This window comes from Mesocricetus auratus, unplaced genomic scaffold (genome assembly GCF_017639785.1).
Source record: "Mesocricetus auratus isolate SY011 unplaced genomic scaffold, BCM_Maur_2.0 Super-Scaffold_100001, whole genome shotgun sequence".
Classification (NCBI taxonomy): domain Eukaryota; kingdom Metazoa; phylum Chordata; class Mammalia; order Rodentia; family Cricetidae; genus Mesocricetus; species Mesocricetus auratus.
Window position 1 is genome coordinate 13,457,185 of NW_024429187.1, and position 21,768 is coordinate 13,478,952.

At 47.0% G+C, this 21,768-nt stretch overlaps 1 protein-coding gene across 2 annotated transcripts in view; it reads right to left on the bottom strand.

Moving 5' to 3' along the window:
- The window catches only part of Dnai7 (dynein axonemal intermediate chain 7), a 56,490-nt gene that overhangs the window by 19,042 nt on the left and 15,680 nt on the right, over window positions 1–21,768 (bottom strand). For both annotated transcript variants that reach the window (XM_040743594.1, XM_040743593.1), the window contains 4 exons: window positions 17,570–17,707; window positions 15,509–15,655; window positions 4,396–4,499; window positions 2,725–3,067 (listed from right to left, as the gene is read on the bottom strand). In XM_040743594.1, coding sequence (XP_040599528.1) covers window positions 2,725–3,067; window positions 4,396–4,499; window positions 15,509–15,655; window positions 17,570–17,707 — 732 coding nt within the window. The remainder of the gene's footprint in view (window positions 1–2,724; window positions 3,068–4,395; window positions 4,500–15,508; window positions 15,656–17,569; window positions 17,708–21,768) is intronic.

Below are 21,768 nucleotides of genomic sequence, written 5' to 3' on the forward strand. Positions count from 1 at the left end.
AATTTCCCTCATGAACATCGATGCAAAAATACCCAATAAAATACTAGCAAATCGGATTCAAGAACACATCAGAAAAATCATCCACCATGATCAAGTAGGCTTCATCCCAGGAATGCAGGGATGGTTCAACATTAGAAAATCTATCAATGTAGTCCACCATATAAACAAACTGCAAAAGAAAAACTATATGATCATCTCATTAGATGCTGCAAAAGACTTTGACAAAATTATAGCTGTAAAGCAGCAATGATGGTAATTTTGAGGTTGGGGTCAGCACAACATGAGGTCCGTATTAGAGGGTGGCAGTGTTAGGAAGGCTGAGAGCCCCTGCCCTAGGGACTCTCACAGAGGCCTCTCGTTAGCTCTTCATTTTCATGTCTTCAGGAAGGCAACCCCTGACACCCTGGAAGCTAACCTCACTTCTCTTTGTTTTGAATTTTCAGTGACACTGGAATGATGTTGGGTTCAGAGATGATTTTCCACACCCTCCTCCAACACACATGCAACATACTGCTTCCTGCCTTACAGTTAAAGCAGATCAGGCTGTCACGCGTGACCTGCCGGGCGTGGGGTACAACCTTCCCTTGCCCTGGGAAGGAAAGATAACCAGAAGTGCTGTACCCCAAGAAGGCTACCACCCACAGAGCTAAAATGAAGCCAAACAAAGAATCCATTTCTTAAAGAAATGTTTCTATCAGTTTGTTTTGTAGGCAGAGTCTTGGCACACACACCAGACTGGCTGTGGCCTCACACTGAGCCACATGCCTCTGCCTCCTGAGAACTGACGGGTTTCTAAAGATGGGGGAGAGCGGTTATTCCCCACTTCTGCAGCAGCCCTGCCCAGGTTTCTGGTTCTCTTCCCTTCATGCCTCTTCAACTCTCCTGTTACACTCACACACAAAACGCAGTCACCTGCACCCACTTTCTCTCCTGTTACACTCACACACAGAACACAGTCACCTGCACCCACTTTCTATCCTGTTACACTCACACACAGAACACAGTCACCTGCACCCACTTTCTCTATTGCTACACTCAACACACAAAACACAGTCACCTGTACCCACTTTCTCTATTGCTCTAGGTTCTAGGGTCTTTAACCCTCTTGGTACAACTGCTGCATTTCAAACAGGATTTGCAACATGTTCTTGGACTGTCAAGTAACCCAGAGTAGTTTTAAAGTGTTTACATTTATTTGTGAATAGTATGGATGTGTGTTTGTGTGTGAGCACATGTGTTGTGCCACGGCACATGTGTGGAGGTCAGAGGTCAATATTCAGGCATGAACTCCCTGGGGATGGACTTGGGTCTGCAGGTCCCTTTGTCCACAGAGCCATTCAGGAACAACTCACCTCTTTATCTCAAATTCACACACCGTCTATTCCTTAACTCTCCCCATACTTAAAGAAAACACACCTTTCAAATCAATATACTGTGCACTCACACTGAGGTTTTGGGGTCCTCTCAAGTTCTAGTGGGCTGTAGCGGCAAAAACGGCTTTGAGCGGAGAAAGAAGTGTTCAAGTCCAAAGCTGTTCCAACACAAAATGTGGTGTGAAAATCTTGACGATTGGAAAGGGAGCAGAAGTCAACGGCCGGAGTGTGGTCATTTTTAATAGTGTGTGATGTGTATGTCTGTGTGTGTACAGGTACTCAGGGCAGAGGGGGCACTCACTGACTGTCCTGATTTACCAACCTCAGCCTTATTCCCTAGAGACGGGGTCTCTCAGGTCTAGGATAGTGGCCGGTAAGCCCTGTGGATCCCAGATCTGTTCTCTCACAGCGCTGGGGTTGCACGTGCATGTGTGGCCACACTCTGATGTTTTCACGGGTGCTATGATTTGAATTCAGGTCACCGTGCTTACATAACAAATACCTTCCCTGCTGAGCCTTCCCCAACCCCGGGTCTGTGGTTATTCAGTTGCTCAAATGACACACCAGAGATAGCAGGACCTCCTAGATGTGCTGTGTCTCAAGGTAGTCAATCAGCCCTGCCTGGTGGCACCCACCTTTAATCCCGGCACTCAGGTGGAAGAGACAGGCGGGTCTCTGTGTGAGTTTTAGGCCAGGCTGGTTCACAGAGTGAGCTCCAAGACAGCCAGGTCTACATGGTGAGACCATGTTGCAAAAATAACATGTCTCAGAAAGTCAAATGCTGGAGAAATGGCAGAAAATGGGAACTCCTGCAGGGTGCACAAACCCTTGCTGTAAGTTTCTATTCAGGGGCAGGCTGCCTTGAAGGGGTGGACATGTACAAGCACCCTGAGCCCTGACCTTGCGACTCTGCAGCAGCCGATGCATGAAATGCAGAACTGGAAGGCTGAAGCAGCTGCTCCTGTAAACACTGACGGGGAGTGGCAGGGAGAAAGACACTGGAAACCAGGGCACGGGCAAGAAAGGGGCTTCTAATGAGTTTCTATTTGCTCAGGAAAACCCTGAGAAGCCTCCAGGCTCTTGCTAATGCTCCTGCCCGAGTTAAGTGTCTTGGGCCAGCACTTGAGAGGCTGAGGCAGGAGGATTGCTATAAGTGTGAGGCCAGCTCAGGCTACCTAGTCTAGAATGTCAGCCTGAGTTAAGTGTCTCAGGTCAGCATTTTGGCACTTGAGAGGCTGAAGCAGGAGGATTGCTACCAGGCAGACAGACAGACAGACAGGCAGGCAGGCAGGCAGGCAGACAGACAGACAGGCAGGCAGGCAGGCAGGCAGGCAGGCAGACAGTGTCCTACCCTTTGTACTTCCACTTCCTCTAGTGCCACCAAGTTGATCTCCTCTTCTTGGACCAAGCTAAATTCTCTTTCCTGACTGGGCTCCAGCTCATCTTCTTGGATGATGGCTTTTTCTGCAGTGAGGACCTTTTCTTCATTGGTGGGGGCCTTTTCTACAGGCTCTTCCTTTTTCAAATGCTCCACTGCTGTGGGGACCTGTTCCTCTTCAGTGACAGTGGTGGGATACAGGGGGGTCACATGGTCATAGCGTGTGTGTAGAAGCCGAAGGGCGACGTCACTTGTAGCCAGTATCCTTGGGATTTCAAATCCAATTTGTGTTCCAGAGAATTTCACACTTCGATACCTGTCAGAAATGGGTAGAAAAGAGGAGGATCAGTCTGGAGAAGGTCTTGGTCCCACGCTACCTATGAGGGTGTTTGTTTCAATGCCCCTCTTTTTGTGTCCTGCGCCTACTCCATTTACCTGCAACACTGGGACCGAGTGCTTCTCAAAGCATCCTTGGATTCCAATCCACACTCCTCCCCAGGAGCCGCTCAGTGCTCCACCGGGCCATCTTTTCTTTGTCACTCTCTATACCTGATCATCTATAGTTTCAATTACTGCCCACCTTACCAGAGGTATCAGTTGGGCTTTGATTTTCCTGGTGAGGACAGGGAGGAGGAAGAGGCCTCCCTAAATGAACTCTAAGAGGCCTCAACTGACCCTTGCACATATGTGAACATATTTCTTGCTCAGAAAAATCTATGACACTGAAAACACTGATTCTTCACCAATGACTCTCCCAAAAATACCACCCCAGACTTCTCTCAGTGCCTACCACACGTTGATATCTGGGTTCTCAGCCAGGCTAGCATTGGATTATTCCTTGGAATCCTTTCCTATCATTATCAGGAGAAAGTCAAACAGTACATCCCCCACTACTCCTCACTGCAGGAGAGCATCATCTCCTGGAGAGCACGTCCTCTCATGGAGGAGAGCATGTCCTCTCATGGAGGAGAGCATGTCATCTCATGGAGGAGAGCATGTCATCTCATGGAGGAGAGCATGTCCTCTCATGGAGGAGAGCATGTCCTCTCATGGAGGAGAGAGCATGTCATCTCATGGAGGAGAGAGCATGTCATCTCATGGAGGAGAGCATGTCATCTCATGGAGGAGAGCATGTCATCTCATGGAGGAGAGCATGTCATCTCATGCAGGAAAGCATGCCATCTTCCCCGAGATGAATTTCTTTCATGATTCTGTGGCATTAAACAGCAGAAAACCTGACACATTATCTTGAAGTTGATAGGAACCACAGCATTTTGTAGAAAATACAACTTGGAAAGTAGTTTGTTCCCTCCTTTTATGGAACATCAAAAATGAAGTTCAGAGCCAGGCCCGATGTCACACACCTGCGATCCCAGCACTGGGGAGGCTGAGGCAGGAGGTTCACCAGTTCAAGGCTGGCTTTGGCACAGGACGAGGATGGGGAGAGGGCGCCTAACTTCTTTAAAAAGGTTTGTTTGTATGCACACAAGTGTTTCTTCTACATGTATGCATGTGCACCACTCATGGCATTCACTGTAGCACATCTGCACTAGACACTGGGATACAATGACTCCCATAGAAACTGATGTTTTGAAGCCAGCCTACTAAACGCGGCTGTCTGTGGGGAAGTGGTGCGGGGAGTACCTGGGATTCTTCTTTAGGTTTGCCCACACATACAGGGTAACATTCTCATCTTGGATGATTTTTTCCATGTTCCCACTGTCCAGATCTGCTAAGGTACTAGCTTGCTGTAAGAGAAAAACATAACAGAGCCTGTCTTAGGAAAGTCACAGTCACTGGAATATTTGTAGATGGGAGTTTCTGTCCTGACAGGTCCTGCAGCCATTCAGTCCCAAATAAGCACAGAGAACACAGAGGCTCATTTAATTATAAACTGTTTGGCCCATTGCTCAGGCTTATTACCACCTAGGTCTTACGACTTAAATTCACCCATAATTCTTATACATATTTAGCCACGTGCCTTGGTACCTTTTCTTAGTGAGGCATTCTCATCTTGCTTCCTCTGTAACTGGCTGGTGACTTTGTCTCTGCCTTTCCTCTTCCCAGAATTCTCCTAGTCTGGCAGCCCCACCTATGCTTCCTGCCTGGCTACTGGCCAATCAGCAATCAGCATGTTATTAAACCAATATGAGTAACAAATCTTTACAGTGAACAAGAGCATTATCCTGCACCACATATTGGGTTCCTTGTATTATTACAAGAATAATCTGGATAAAAGTAAGTTTAAATCAAAACGGCAAAGAACTTTTCTGGAAAAGAATACTTTAGAAGCCAAGGGGATGGCTAGGTGGTTAAAGCGACCATTGTGTGTGAGGACCAAAGTTGAGGTCCCCACAACCTCTGTTGATGTCTGGTGGCTTCCTGTAACGTCAGCCTGGGAGGGCAGAGACAGAAATTCCTAGAGGTAGCTGTCTAACTAGACCAGTTCTATTGCAAGGTCTGGGTTCAGCTGAGGGATCCTGCCTCACCATACAAGGTGGATCCTGATGCCAACCTTGGGGCTCCATATGAAAAAGGCACACATGTGTGCGGTGTACATGTACACGAGGCAGTAAGAGATCAGGTGCAATAGGATAACCCAGCTGGACGGGAGCCCTGCTAATCCTCCTCCATCTTTTCTGTGTCCTTGTTTTTCCTCTCGCTTCTGTGTGGTGCTGAGCATGCCAGCAAATGCTCTACCACTGTGATCCACCGCCAGTTTCCCTGGTCCCCTTTGATGCACTAAGATCTGGCTTGTACCAATATCTCTATTTCAAATATAATGTCAAAGTGTATAAAATAAAATGAAAAATCTTTCCCTTACAGTAAACATCTTAGCCACTAACAACCCTACACAATCCCTTACTCCATTTGTCCTACAATACACACAGTAGATGCAAGAATATGACGTATATTCTACAGCAAGGGTAGAGTCAGCTCTGTGATGATATATTGTTTATGATTTATTAAAGTCACTGGAGATCAAATAGCACAGCAGCCATACCAGTTAGCTATAAAGGCCAGGCAGTGGTGGCCACACTTTAATCCCAGGACCTAGGAGACAGAGGCAGGAGGATCTCTCTGAGTCTAAGCCACCCAGGAGCTCCATGAGACTGAATCAGTCTAAAAGAACAACAGGGACCATGTCTTCAATCCCAGGGCTCGTGAGAGGTGTTTAACAGGAACAGGGTCTCAGAGCTGGCATTCATTCTCCAAGCACACTGAGGATAGGAACGCATTGAATTCTCCAGGCACACTGAGGAGAGGCAGCTGTCTGAGGCTCATGGAGACAGGATCAGCCCTTTCAGCCTGAAGGTAGAGCTGAGAGCTAATGACTGGCTACTTTGCTTTTCTGATCTTCAGCTTGAACCCTAATATCAGCATTTTATTTTTCATGCTACACAGCTTTCTGCAGGAGTGTTTAAGCTTAGACTACATCTGTCCAAGGACTCTTTGAAACCAAAAGACAAAATGACTAAATGCAATGTATGTCCTAGACTATGTTCTGATGATCTGCAGTGTACACCTGTAGTCTGTGTGCTGATGTTCTCCACTGTACACCTGTAGCACGTGTGCTGATGATCTGCAGTGTGCACCTGTAGTCTGTGATCTGATGATCTGCAGTGTACACCTGTAGTCTGTGTTCTGATGATCTGCAGTGTACACCTGTAGTCTGTGTTCTGATGATCTGCAGTGTACACCTGTAGTCTGTGTTCTGATGATCTGCAGTGTACACCTGTAGTCTGTGATCTGATGATCTGCAGTGCACACCTGTAGTCTGTGTGCTGATGATCTGCAGTGTACACCTGTAGTCTGTGATCTGATGATCTGCAGTGTACACCTGTAGTCTGTGATCTGATGATCTGCAGTGTACACCTGTAGTCTGTGTTCTGATGATCTGCAGTGTACACCTGTAGTCTGTGTTCTGATGATCTGCAGTGTACACCTGTAGTCTGTGATCTGATGATCTGCAGTGTACACCTGTAGTCTGTGTTCTGATGATCTGCAGTGTACACCTGTAGTCTGTGATCTGATGATCTGCAGTGTACACCTGTAGTCTGTGATCTGATGATCTGCAGTGTACACCTGTAGTCTGTGTTCTGATGATCTGCAGTGTACACCTGTAGTCTGTGTTCTGATGATCTGCAGTGCACACCTGTAGTCTGTGATCTGATGATCTGCAGTGCACACCTGTAGTCTGTGATCTGATGATCTGCAGTGTACACCTGTAGTCTGTGATCTGATGATCTGCAGTGTACACCTGTAGTCTGTGATCTGATGATCTGCAGTGCACACCTGTAGTCTGTGTGCTGATGATCTGCAGTGCACACCTGTAGTCTGTGATCTGATGATCTGCAGTGCACACCTGTAGTCTGTGATCTGATGATCTGCAGTGTACACCTGTAGTCTGTGTGCTAATGATCTGCAGTGCACACCTGTAGTCTGTGATCTGATGATCTGCAGTGCACACCTGTAGTCTGTGTGCTGATGATCTGCAGTGTACACCTGTAGTCTGTGTTCTGATGATCTGCAGTGTACACCTGTAGTCTGTGTTCTGATGATCTGCAGTGCACACCTGTAGTCTGTGATCTGATGATCTGCAGTGCACACCTGTAGTCTGTGATCTGATGATCTGCAGTGTACACCTGTAGTCTGTGATCTGATGATCTGCAGTGTACACCTGTAGTCTGTGATCTGATGATCTGCAGTGCACACCTGTAGTCTGTGTGCTGATGATCTGCAGTGCACACCTGTAGTCTGTGTGCTGATGATCTGCAGTGTGCACCTGTAGTCTGTGATCTGATGATCTGCAGTGTACACCTGTAGTCTGTGTGCTGATGATCTGCAGTGTACACCTGTAGTCTGTGATCTGATGATCTGCAGTGTACACCTGTAGTCTGTGTTCTGATGATCTGCAGTGTACACCTGTAGTCTGTGATCTGATGATCTGCAGTGTACACCTGTAGTCTGTGATCTGATGATCTGCAGTGTACACCTGTAGTCTGTGTTCTGATGATCTGCAGTGTACACCTGTAGTCTGTGTTCTGATGATCTGCAGTGCACACCTGTAGTCTGTGATCTGATGATCTGCAGTGCACACCTGTAGTCTGTGATCTGATGATCTGCAGTGTACACCTGTAGTCTGTGATCTGATGATCTGCAGTGTACACCTGTAGTCTGTGATCTGATGATCTGCAGTGCACACCTGTAGTCTGTGTGCTGATGATCTGCAGTGCACACCTGTAGTCTGTGATCTGATGATCTGCAGTGCACACCTGTAGTCTGTGATCTGATGATCTGCAGTGTACACCTGTAGTCTGTGTGCTAATGATCTGCAGTGCACACCTGTAGTCTGTGATCTGATGATCTGCAGTGCACACCTGTAGTCTGTGTGCTGATGATCTGCAGTGTACACCTGTAGTCTGTGTTCTGATGATCTGCAGTGTACACCTGTAGTCTGTGTTCTGATGATCTGCAGTGCACACCTGTAGTCTGTGATCTGATGATCTGCAGTGCACACCTGTAGTCTGTGATCTGATGATCTGCAGTGTACACCTGTAGTCTGTGATCTGATGATCTGCAGTGTACACCTGTAGTCTGTGATCTGATGATCTGCAGTGCACACCTGTAGTCTGTGTGCTGATGATCTGCAGTGTACACCTGTAGTCTGTGTTCTGATGATCTGCAGTGTACACCTGTAGTCTGTGTTCTGATGATCTGCAGTGCACACCTGTAGTCTGTGATCTGATGATCTGCAGTGCACACCTGTAGTCTGTGATCTGATGATCTGCAGTGTACACCTGTAGTCTGTGATCTGATGATCTGCAGTGTACACCTGTAGTCTGTGATCTGATGATCTGCAGTGCACACCTGTAGTCTGTGTGCTGATGATCTGCAGTGCACACCTGTAGTCTGTGTTCTGATGATCTGCAGTGTGCACCTGTAGTCTGTGATCTGATGATCTGCAGTGTACACCTGTAGTCTGTGATCTGATGATCTGCAGTGTACACCTGTAGTCTGTGATCTGATGATCTGCAGTGCACACCTGTAGTCTGTGATCTGATGATCTGCAGTGTACACCTGTAGTCTGTGATCTGATGATCTGCAGTGTACACCTGTAGTCTGTGATCTGATGATCTGCAGTGTACACCTGTAGTCTGTGTTCTGATGATCTGCAGTGTACACCTGTAGTCTGTGATCTGATGATCTGCAGTGTACACCTGTAGTCTGTGTTCTGATGATCTGCAGTGTACACCTGTAGTCTGTGATCTGATGATCTGCAGTGTACACCTGTAGTCTGTGATCTGATGATCTGCAGTGTACACCTGTAGTCTGTGTTCTGATGATCTGCAGTGTACACCTGTAGTCTGTGTTCTGATGATCTGCAGTGCACACCTGTAGTCTGTGATCTGATGATCTGCAGTGCACACCTGTAGTCTGTGATCTGATGATCTGCAGTGTACACCTGTAGTCTGTGATCTGATGATCTGCAGTGTACACCTGTAGTCTGTGATCTGATGATCTGCAGTGCACACCTGTAGTCTGTGTGCTGATGATCTGCAGTGCACACCTGTAGTCTGTGTGCTGATGATCTGCAGTGTGCACCTGTAGTCTGTGATCTGATGATCTGCAGTGTACACCTGTAGTCTGTGATCTGATGATCTGCAGTGCACACCTGTAGTCTGTGATCTGATGATCTGCAGTGCACACCTGTAGTCTGTGATCTGATGATCTGCAGTGCACACCTGTAGTCTGTGATCTGATGATCTGCAGTGTACACCTGTAGTCTGTGATCTGATGATCTGCAGTGCACACCTGTAGTCTGTGATCTGATGATCTGCAGTGTACACCTGTAGTCTGTGTTCTGATGATCTGCAGTGTACACCTGTAGTCTGTGTTCTGATGATCTGCAGTGTACACCTGTAGTCTGTGTTCTGATGATCTGCAGTGTACACCTGTAGTCTGTGTTCTGATGATCTGCAGTGCACACCTGTAGTCTGTGATCTGATGATCTGCAGTGCACACCTGTAGTCTGTGATCTGATGATCTGCAGTGTACACCTGTAGTCTGTGATCTGATGATCTGCAGTGTACACCTGTAGTCTGTGATCTGATGATCTGCAGTGCACACCTGTAGTCTGTGTGCTGATGATCTGCAGTGCACACCTGTAGTCTGTGTGCTGATGATCTGCAGTGTGCACCTGTAGTCTGTGATCTGATGATCTGCAGTGTACACCTGTAGTCTGTGATCTGATGATCTGCAGTGCACACCTGTAGTCTGTGATCTGATGATCTGCAGTGTACACCTGTAGTCTGTGATCTGATGATCTGCAGTGCACACCTGTAGTCTGTGATCTGATGATCTGCAGTGTACACCTGTAGTCTGTGATCTGATGATCTGCAGTGCACACCTGTAGTCTGTGATCTGATGATCTGCAGTGCACACCTGTAGTCTGTGATCTGATGATCTGCAGTGTACACCTGTAGTCTGTGATCTGATGATCTGCAGTGTACACCTGTAGTCTGTGTTCTGATGATCTGCAGTGTACACCTGTAGTCTGTGTTCTGATGATCTGCAGTGTACACCTGTAGTCTGTGATCTGATGATCTGCAGTGTACACCTGTAGTCTGTGTTCTGATGATCTGCAGTGTACACCTGTAGTCTGTGATCTGATGATCTGCAGTGTACACCTGTAGTCTGTGATCTGATGATCTGCAGTGTACACCTGTAGTCTGTGTTCTGATGATCTGCAGTGTACACCTGTAGTCTGTGTTCTGATGATCTGCAGTGCACACCTGTAGTCTGTGATCTGATGATCTGCAGTGCACACCTGTAGTCTGTGATCTGATGATCTGCAGTGTACACCTGTAGTCTGTGATCTGATGATCTGCAGTGTACACCTGTAGTCTGTGATCTGATGATCTGCAGTGCACACCTGTAGTCTGTGTGCTGATGATCTGCAGTGCACACCTGTAGTCTGTGTGCTGATGATCTGCAGTGTACACCTGTAGTCTGTGATCTGATGATCTGCAGTGTACACCTGTAGTCTGTGATCTGATGATCTGCAGTGTACTCCTGTAGTCTGTGATCTGATGATCTGCAGTGTACACCTGTAGTCTGTGATCTGATGATCTGCAGTGTACACCTGTAGTCTGTGATCTGATGATCTGCAGTGTACACCTGTAGTCTGTGTTCTGATGATCTGCAGTGTACACCTGTAGTCTGTGTTCTGATGATCTGCAGTGCACACCTGTAGTCTGTGATCTGATGATCTGCAGTGCACACCTGTAGTCTGTGATCTGATGATCTGCAGTGTACACCTGTAGTCTGTGATCTGATGATCTGCAGTGTACACCTGTAGTCTGTGATCTGATGATCTGCAGTGCACACCTGTAGTCTGTGATCTGATGATCTGCAGTGTACACCTGTAGTCTGTGATCTGATGATCTGCAGTGCACACCTGTAGTCTGTGTTCTGATGATCTGCAGTGTACACCTGTAGTCTGTGATCTGATGATCTGCAGTGTACACCTGTAGTCTGTGATCTGATGATCTGCAGTGCACACCTGTAGTCTGTGATCTGATGATCTGCAGTGCACACCTGTAGTCTGTGATCTGATGATCTGCAGTGCACACCTGTAGTCTGTGATCTGATGATCTGCAGTGCACACCTGTAGTCTGTGTGCTGATGATCTGCAGTGTACACCTGTAGTCTGTGATCTGATGATCTGCAGTGCACACCTGTAGTCTGTGATCTGATGATCTGCAGTGTACTCCTGTAGTCTGTGATCTGATGATCTGCAGTGTACACCTGTAGTCTGTGTTCTGATGATCTGCAGTGTACACCTGTAGTCTGTGATCTGATGATCTGCAGTGTACACCTGTAGTCTGTGATCTGATGATCTGCAGTGCACACCTGTAGTCTGTGTTCTGATGATCTGCAGTGCACACCTGTAGTCTGTGATCTGATGATCTGCAGTGTACACCTGTAGTCTGTGATCTGATGATCTGCAGTGTACACCTGTAGTCTGTGATCTGATGATCTGCAGTGTACACCTGTAGTCTGTGTTCTGATGATCTGCAGTGTACACCTGTAGTCTGTGTCTGATGATCTGCAGTGTACACCTGTAGTCTGTGTCTGATGATCTGCAGTGTACACCTGTAGTCTGTGATCTGATGATCTGCAGTGTACACCTGTAGTCTGTGTTCTGATGATCTGCAGTGTACACCTGTAGTCTGTGATCTGATGATCTGCAGTGTACACCTGTAGTCTGTGATCTGATGATCTGCAGTGTACACCTGTAGTCTGTGTTCTGATGATCTGCAGTGCACACCTGTAGTCTGTGATGCTGATGATCTGCAGTGTACACCTGTAGTCTGTGATCTGATGATCTGCAGTGTACACCTGTAGTCTGTGATCTGATGATCTGCAGTGCACACCTGTAGTCTGTGATCTGATGATCTGCAGTGCACACCTGTAGTCTGTGTGCTGATGATCTGCAGTGTACACCTGTAGTCTGTGATCTGATGATCTGCAGTGTACACCTGTAGTCTGTGATCTGATGATCTGCAGTGTACACCTGTAGTCTGTGATCTGATGATCTGCAGTGTACACCTGTAGTCTGTGATCTGATGATCTGCAGTGTACACCTGTAGTCTGTGATCTGATGATCTGCAGTGCACACCTGTAGTCTGTGATCTGATGATCTGCAGTGCACACCTGTAGTCTGTGATCTGATGATCTGCAGTGTACACCTGTAGTCTGTGATCTGATGATCTGCAGTGTACACCTGTAGTCTGTGATCTGATGATCTGCAGTGTACACCTGTAGTCTGTGTTCTGATGATCTGCAGTGCACACCTGTAGTCTGTGATCTGATGATCTGCAGTGTACACCTGTAGTCTGTGATCTGATGATCTGCAGTGTACACCTGTAGTCTGTGTTCTGATGATCTGCAGTGTACACCTGTAGTCTGTGATCTGATGATCTGCAGTGTACACCTGTAGTCTGTGATCTGATGATCTGCAGTGTACACCTGTAGTCTGTGATCTGATGATCTGCAGTGTACACCTGTAGTCTGTGATCTGATGATCTGCAGTGTACACCTGTAGTCTGTGATCTGATGATCTGCAGTGCACACCTGTAGTCTGTGATGCTGATGATCTGCAGTGTACACCTGTAGTCTGTGTTCTGATGATCTGCAGTGTACACCTGTAGTCTGTGTTCTGATGATCTGCAGTGCACACCTGTAGTCTGTGATCTGATGATCTGCAGTGCACACCTGTAGTCTGTGATCTGATGATCTGCAGTGTACACCTGTAGTCTGTGATCTGATGATCTGCAGTGTACACCTGTAGTCTGTGATCTGATGATCTGCAGTGCACACCTGTAGTCTGTGTGCTGATGATCTGCAGTGCACACCTGTAGTCTGTGTGCTGATGATCTGCAGTGTGCACCTGTAGTCTGTGATCTGATGATCTGCAGTGTACACCTGTAGTCTGTGATCTGATGATCTGCAGTGCACACCTGTAGTCTGTGATCTGATGATCTGCAGTGTACACCTGTAGTCTGTGATCTGATGATCTGCAGTACACACCTGTAGTCTGTGATCTGATGATCTGCAGTGTACACCTGTAGTCTGTGTTCTGATGATCTGCAGTGTACACCTGTAGTCTGTGTGCTGATGATCTGCAGTGTACACCTGTAGTCTGTGATCTGATGATCTGCAGTGCACACCTGTAGTCTGTGATCTGATGATCTGCAGTGCACACCTGTAGTCTGTGATCTGATGATCTGCAGTGTACACCTGTAGTCTGTGATCTGATGATCTGCAGTGTACACCTGTAGTCTGTGTTCTGATGATCTGCAGTGTACACCTGTAGTCTGTGATCTGATGATCTGCAGTGTACACCTGTAGTCTGTGATCTGATGATCTGCAGTGTACACCTGTAGTCTGTGTTCTGATGATCTGCAGTGTACACCTGTAGTCTGTGTTCTGATGATCTGCAGTGCACACCTGTAGTCTGTGATCTGATGATCTGCAGTGCACACCTGTAGTCTGTGATCTGATGATCTGCAGTGTACACCTGTAGTCTGTGATCTGATGATCTGCAGTGTACACCTGTAGTCTGTGATCTGATGATCTGCAGTGCACACCTGTAGTCTGTGTGCTGATGATCTGCAGTGCACACCTGTAGTCTGTGTGCTGATGATCTGCAGTGTGCACCTGTAGTCTGTGATCTGATGATCTGCAGTGTACACCTGTAGTCTGTGATCTGATGATCTGCAGTGCACACCTGTAGTCTGTGATCTGATGATCTGCAGTGTACACCTGTAGTCTGTGATCTGATGATATGCAGTACACACCTGTAGTCTGTGATCTGATGATCTGCAGTGTACACCTGTAGTCTGTGTTCTGATGATCTGCAGTGTACACCTGTAGTCTGTGTTCTGATGATCTGCAGTGTACACCTGTAGTCTGCGTTCTGATGATCTGCAGTGTACACCTGTAGTCTGTGTTCTGATGATCTGCAGTGCACACCTGTAGTCTGTGATCTGATGATCTGCAGTGCACACCTGTAGTCTGTGATCTGATGATCTGCAGTGTACACCTGTAGTCTGTGATCTGATGATCTGCAGTGTACACCTGTAGTCTGTGATCTGATGATCTGCAGTGCACACCTGTAGTCTGTGTGCTGATGATCTGCAGTGCACACCTGTAGTCTGTGTGCTGATGATCTGCAGTGTGCACCTGTAGTCTGTGATCTGATGATCTGCAGTGTACACCTGTAGTCTGTGATCTGATGATCTGCAGTGCACACCTGTAGTCTGTGATCTGATGATCTGCAGTGTACACCTGTAGTCTGTGATCTGATGATATGCAGTACACACCTGTAGTCTGTGATCTGATGATCTGCAGTGTACACCTGTAGTCTGTGTGCTGATGATCTGCAGTACAGACCTGTAGTCTGTGTGCTGATGAACTACAGTGTGTGCCTGTGGTCTGTTCAAATGATTCAGCAATGTATGCTTTGTGTATAGCTATAAACTGTTCTAATTATTCAACAATATGCTTATAGACTGTGTTCCTCTGATTCTTCAAAAATGCAACAGAATTAAAACTTACACATCATTCATTGGGAATTTAGACTATGAGCCAGATAACAGAATTATAAAATGATGAGTTTTATGAATTATACTACCTTACAATTATTTGGACCTTATCATTATTGCCGAGATATTTGGAGAAGAAATGTATAATACACAAACTTCTGAATGGTGCTAAGGGGAAAGGGGAACAAAGAAAGTGTTACAAAACATTTAAATTTTTATTTTTATCTATAAATCAGCTAAATAAAGCTGAAAATTCATAGTTAACATAGAGCTCATATGGGAACTCATGGTAGTGTTCTTTTATGTTTATATGGTACTTTCAAAATAAAAATTAGGATATCAATAATTGTAATCAATATCAACTAGTTTACCTATAGTAGATATCTTCTAGTTTTCTGAAGTTCTTTTTTAGTGAATTCAGTACACTTTGTCAAATTAAAGAAAATAAGTTTTTGGCTGATAATATTCTGTCTCTGTAGAAAATAAGTTATTTACAGTTATTAAATCATATACGCACAGGTCCTTCATTTCATTGATTTGTCCCAGAATATTTTAAGAGTTTTAGAAACGTTAGCAGACTATGACACACAGTAAGATGCCACAACCTTTTAAAGTTAGTGCTGTAAGGGAAATACCACCCATACCCGCAGAAGCAGTTCTGTGGCCACGTCCACCTTCAGGCTGAGGAGGTCCTGCAGGCGCAGAATTGACCCTTGATGCTGCACAACTGTCCTGTGTTCCAGGTCACACAGCGGAGTTTCCAGTAAAATGAGCTTCAGCTTCTCAATCAACTGCAGTGTAAAGATTATTGTATCACTCACCTGGAGACGTGGAACGGGTGGCCCATCACTTTCAGATGGAGAAACCCTTTCCTGTCTTCTACAATTTAAGCTCACAGAGAAAGAAGATATTTCTTCAAAAGAACCCCCTTGCAGGTTTCCCACCCTGTGGGCACAAAGCTCTCAGTAGCCAGGAAATCATTTCAACTCCCCCACATATTTTGCCCTGTGCGTTTCTTCGTCTAGCTGTTTCTACCGGGCGTAAGTACCAGTTTTCTATGTTTAGGGAGCCATTGCAACAGAGCATCTCATCCGAGAGAGTGAAGGGAGCTCTATTTAGAGTTTCGTTGTTCAGAAGTAGACATTACCTAGGGGATGGTTGGAAGGCACGCACAGGCTTGTGGATTAACCACTTAACACACAGGGATGATGCCACTAACTCTACGTAGTTAGAGTGAGCACTACTGCAGGCACCCGGTTGGTATCGAGAGGAAAATCGGTGTGTGTGTGGGGAGGAGTGGTTCTCATACACAGAGGTGTGTGGTGTCAGAAGTGTTCAAAGTCTGTATCTCTTCTTGGAACTTGCTGGGCTCCATGGACGAGAGGATCCCTGTCTTTCAGTTCCGGAAGGGTGACCCTCAACATTGCTTCTGTAAATATCATCTCACCCTACTCTGTGTGACTTCAGATATTCCGGGTCCAGACTCCAGCCCGGCCTCCTCTCTCGGCTGCTCTTTCATCTACCCGTCCTCCATGCTCACACAGTCCTCCCATTTATGCTCACACAGTCCTCCCATTTGTTTATAAGAAGGCTCAAGGAACATGCGCGAGCCAAGAATGATCCACGCATGTGCTCTGATCTTCTGCAGCGCGTACATGCTCCTGTCACCCACAGTCTGAGGCTCCCAGACACACTGGTCCATCTGTTCTCACCACAGCCTTGCTACGGCCTCCGTCTACAGGAGTGTGAGCCACAGATGTGCACAGATGGACAGACAACACAGTGTCCATCTGGAATTCCAATGGCTTCCGAGTTTTCCCGTGGCCTAAAGGCCTCACTGACTCTTTATGAAACAATATAGTTAAAGCTATTCATTTTTCTCAGTGTTTTTATGGGATGAGTCTAGGCATCTTATTTGCAGTCACAGAAGTCAGGGCACTGTTCCCATTTTTACCTTCACCAGGGCACAATGACATGGATAAAACTATCCCAGGGACAGCCATTAGCTCATACATTAAAAATGTAATAGTGGGGGGGGGGAGTGCCAAGCCTGGGAGGATTTCAACATCCCATCAAGAGCACATTCATTTCCTTCTACGGAACCCACTCCTAAAAATCCTAGCAACTCACCAGAGGGCACCAGCATTCACCAGGGAGAACCAGCATTCACCAGGGAGAACCAGCATTACCAGAGAGTGCCAGCATTCATTCACCAGACAGAGCACCAACATTCACCAGACAGAGCACCAACATTCACCAGGGAGAGCACCAGCATTCACCAGAGAGAGCACCAGCATTCACCAGGGAGAGCGCCAGCATTCACCAGGGAGAGCGCCAGCATTCACCGGGGAGAGCACCAGCATTCACCAGGGAGAACGCCAGCATTCACCAGGGAGAACGCCAGCATTCACCAGGGAGAGTGCCAGCATTCACCAGGGAGAGTGCCAGCATTCACCAGAGCACCAGCATTTACCAGGGAACATTTGCAACCCAAACCACAGCACCAGATGTCAGGTGGGAATAAAAGTTTCTGCTTCCACCAGCCACATAAATGCAAACAAGTTCATCGCTGGCCTCCATGACTCAGAGAGGTAAACGCTGCGCTTGTGTCTTGCCTTGTGAGGTGGGCTGTGACAGTGAGGGAATGGCTGACTCAGAAGCAGCCATGCTAGCACGTGCTCCGGCATCGGGTCTGGAGTACTTACAGACAGCACCAGTTTACTCTTCTCAATCACTTGCTCGAAGGTCTCATTCTTCTCCTCTTCCCACAGGCTAAGGAAAGTGTTCATTTCCGGAGCAATCGAAGGGTCGGGGCTCCCGTCACACTGGATGTAGTGCTTCCACTGGGGGTACAAATGTGTGAGTGTCACACTCATGAAAATTCAGCCAAGGAGGAGATCAACTTTTAAAAACTGCGGCGCTAGCCCAATGGTAGAGGCACACGTGTTCAATCCCAGCACTCAGAAGCAAGCCGATCTCTGAGTTCCAGCTCAGCCTGGTCTACAGAGTGAGTTCCAGGACAGAAAGGGCTGTTGAAACCCTGTCTCAGAAAAAACAAACAAACAAAAATGTGGATTTATTGGTCAGGGGGACACATACACCACGTGAGCCTGTGAAGGTCAGAGACAACCCACGGGAATCAGGTCACTACGTCCCCCATGAGGTCATCAGGCTTGGTAGCAAGCTCAGTGATCCACTGAGCATCTCAGGAGCCCCTAAATTGCTTTTTTGGAAATCCAAAGCTTCAAATTAGCAACCACAATTTACACGAAAACTATGGACGATGTTAACCAGTAACTTGATATAAAATATACAACCAAGCAAAGAAACCAACTAAAGTGGCCAGGCCCTCCCTCCCCTTCACACACTCTCTCTCTTTTCACGTCAGTATTTCTAGGGATCCGTGTCACCTCATCCAAGTTGTGATGACTGCAACACACAGACAACAGGAGACTTAGACTTACTGGCTCCGAAAAGATATGGCAGCTGCCCATGCCCTACACGGGGCACGCCACACTGAATGACGTAAGATGGGCAGCTGCCCGTGCCCTACTCCGAATCACTTTCTTTCAGGCGGTTTTGTTTCTCCATCTCATAAACAGGACAGCACAGGAAACGTGGTTGAGATCACTCCCAGGGTCATCACACCACACATCCAGCAGCCCCTGAACTTAGCCGACCCAGCATGAAAGCAATCAAGCACTGCTTGTCACAGTCAGAGCCTGCTCTGCCTGGTGTTGGACCAGCTGTCTCCTGAGCATCAGACTCTCCATGAGGCGTCCAGGAACTGCTGCTGACACATGTGGTGACCTCACGTTTTTTACACTGGGTGGGGCCCTTTCTTGGAGCCTTCGAGATGAAGCACGTCAGTCTATATCACAGGATAAGTAAAAGCAGCCGGCCAGTAGCTCTCACTCTACCCCAGCTCAGACCAAATCCTCAGACTGCTCCTGACTTCACTGCTCTCAGGTTCACTCAGACTGCCATGCTGTCCTCAGCGTGGCTGGCGACTCCTGAGACTGACCACTGAAGACCCTGCTCCTGTCTTTTATATCTCTCTAGTGCTGGGATTAAAGACATGAGCTCTGCTAATCTTTTAGACTGGTTCAACTTCATGTAGCTCAGGGTGGCCTTGAACTCGCAGAGATTCATTTGCCTCTGTCTCCTGAGTCCTGGGATTAAAGGTGTGTGCCACCACTACCTGATCTCTATAGCTTGAGGCTGACTTTGCTTTCTTAATCCTTAGGTAAACTTTAACAAATCATAAACAATATATCACCACAAATCTAGAATAAATATTAGCTGTTCGAGGAGATAACAAAACCCAACCCAAACATGACTAGCGTTAAAGATCTGATTGGAATTCTTTACAATAATCACTCCACTCACATGAAAGCTCTTCTTTTCTGTGGTGTTAGAATCCAGGACTCATACATGCTAGGCAAATACTTGACTTCCAAGATAGTTACTTCTTCTGTGTACAACACCATAAGAGAACTACAATTTTGAGTAGTATTAATAGCATTACAGCAGGACTCTGATTTCAGTTAATTTCATATAATTTTTGGAACACATAAATAAGTCATATAACCCAAAGATTTACCATGACTTATGTGACAATACTTCCCACAAAATTTAGCATAACAAATAACTCATCAAGCTTAGAATGCCTTTTCTAGACGTTGGAGTTAGCCTTTCTGATTTTTGTTGTTTTGAGACAAAAGCCTTGGTATGTAACCTGAAACGCAGGTCCTCTTGTCTTAGTCCCTGTGCTAGGACAGCAGATGCTCTATCAGAATGCCTCACAGTTATCACAAAGCCAGACTCTAGAACCGTCAGTAGGTTTCTACCCTACACGTTTACTCTTTTTAGTCAGAGCTATTCAACTTTAGATCATGAAAACAAGCCTTCGTCTTTAAAATAATCTCTCTGTCTAGCTTCTTGACTCAAATACATTTTCCTTGTACAAGGGATTGCCGTTTCTAATTTCATCACCTTATATGTTTAGCTCTGTAACCTTCACTTCTTTCTTCCTTTTTCTTATTTTGTATTTTCCGAGACATGTGTAACCTTGGCTGTTCTGGAACTCATTCTGTAGACTAGAGTGGCCTGGAACTCAGATCCACCGGCCACTGCCTCTGCTGGGATTAAGCTGTCAGCCTAATTTCTAATAAAATGCATGAACAGCAACATGCTGGCTTTCTTCCATCACTGGGCACATAAGCAGCCTTAGGGTCTTTGGGAACATCTTGCACAGAGTGGTCTGTGCGGTGTCTAGACGTCCCCGGACACAGGGGTTGTCTTTCCCATCCCACGCAGAGCAGAGTACTCGCAGCAGCTCACCCATTATCCAGCAAACCTGAGCTTGGCTCTAGCTGTAATTACAGAGCTCAGTAAACACAGCTGCCACCAGGCAGCCCACTCAACCTTTCATTTACCTGAAGCACGAGCAGGTGGAGACGGTTCTCTTCCCAGCACCTGGCAGTGCCGCCGTTCCGTCTCTTCTCCACTTAGGCCACTGTGTGCCTCATTTGCTCCTTCATGGCACTCAGGACACTGGTCTATGCCTCTGAATCTACTAGAACATTCTACACAGACATGGTGTAGTGCCTGCCTGTTATCACCCCAGTTGCTGGTCACTGCTTCTTGGAGTACTTACTGTAACCAGGCGAAAGGCTCACTTGGGCAATGCAAACAGAGGCCAACACTCCTCTTTTCAGAACGGCTGCCTGTACCTTCAGTCAGTAAAGGTAACGCAATGCCTCCTACTGTGCAGGTCACTTAACCCTGTCAGAACGCCTGGTGCCGATGCACAGGGTCAGTGTCAGGAGCAGGATGTTCACGAATCTCCACCGCTCACTTCACCACACACCACACTCCGGAAAGGATGGCCAAAGGCACGGTGGAAGGTTCCACACTGTCGGCTGGATCCAACGTCACCTCAGCTTGATGATCACTTAGGTTATTGTCATTAGGCTAGAATTGTTCTTTAAACACAGACTGTCACTTATGGAGTTCAAGAAAGACACCAAACACTGTAGTGTATCAACACAAGGCAAGGCTCCCAAATCTCTGTCTATTTGAAGGCAAAGGAACTCAGTTGTGAGCAATCCTCTGCAAATGAGCTCCTGCTAAGACTGACGTCAAGCCGGTGGAATGCCAGTACTCAGGAGGCTGAGGCTGAGACGTCACAACTTGGAGCAGAGCCAGAGTGAGACAGACAGACAGACACACACACACACACACACACAGAATGAATTTCACCATGCCTACCTTGCTACAAACCATCTTTTGTTTGTACCCAAACACCTCCCTCCAAACTATCTCCTCTGTATCCCCTCATCCATCCATCCATCCATCCACCCATCCGTCCACCCATCTGTCCATCTGTCCATCTGTGCCACCCACCTTGCCTTTCATGACTGACCTCCCTGATGACTGCCCGTGTATCCAGTCCCACGTGAGATTACTATCATCTACCAGGGAAGAGAATCTCAGCACAAAGTCTGGCTAAGACCAAATGGTCAAAGCTGAGGCCTGTTACATACGCAGACCCAGGACTCTTTGCCTTCTCCCTTGTATAAACCTCCAATGGCTTACTTCTTCCTCCTGGTGCAGAGAGAAAAGTCCTCACATAGAGGGAGGCTTTCTCCACAGCTGCAAATTCCCTTCTCCTGCTGGGTCTCAAAAAAACAGAACAAGCAGTTTCCCAACACAGCTGTTCTTCTAACAGAGGAGCTGACATCAGGGCAAGACCCCCCGACAGCACGGGCTGTGCACACTGACAGCTACACACTTGCTGTTTGAGTTCAACCAAGGCACAAGGTGGACGCCACCACCACTGACCCGAGGGCTCAACCTCTCCAGTAACTCAATGGCTTCCAAAGCCTGCATGCGAATTTAC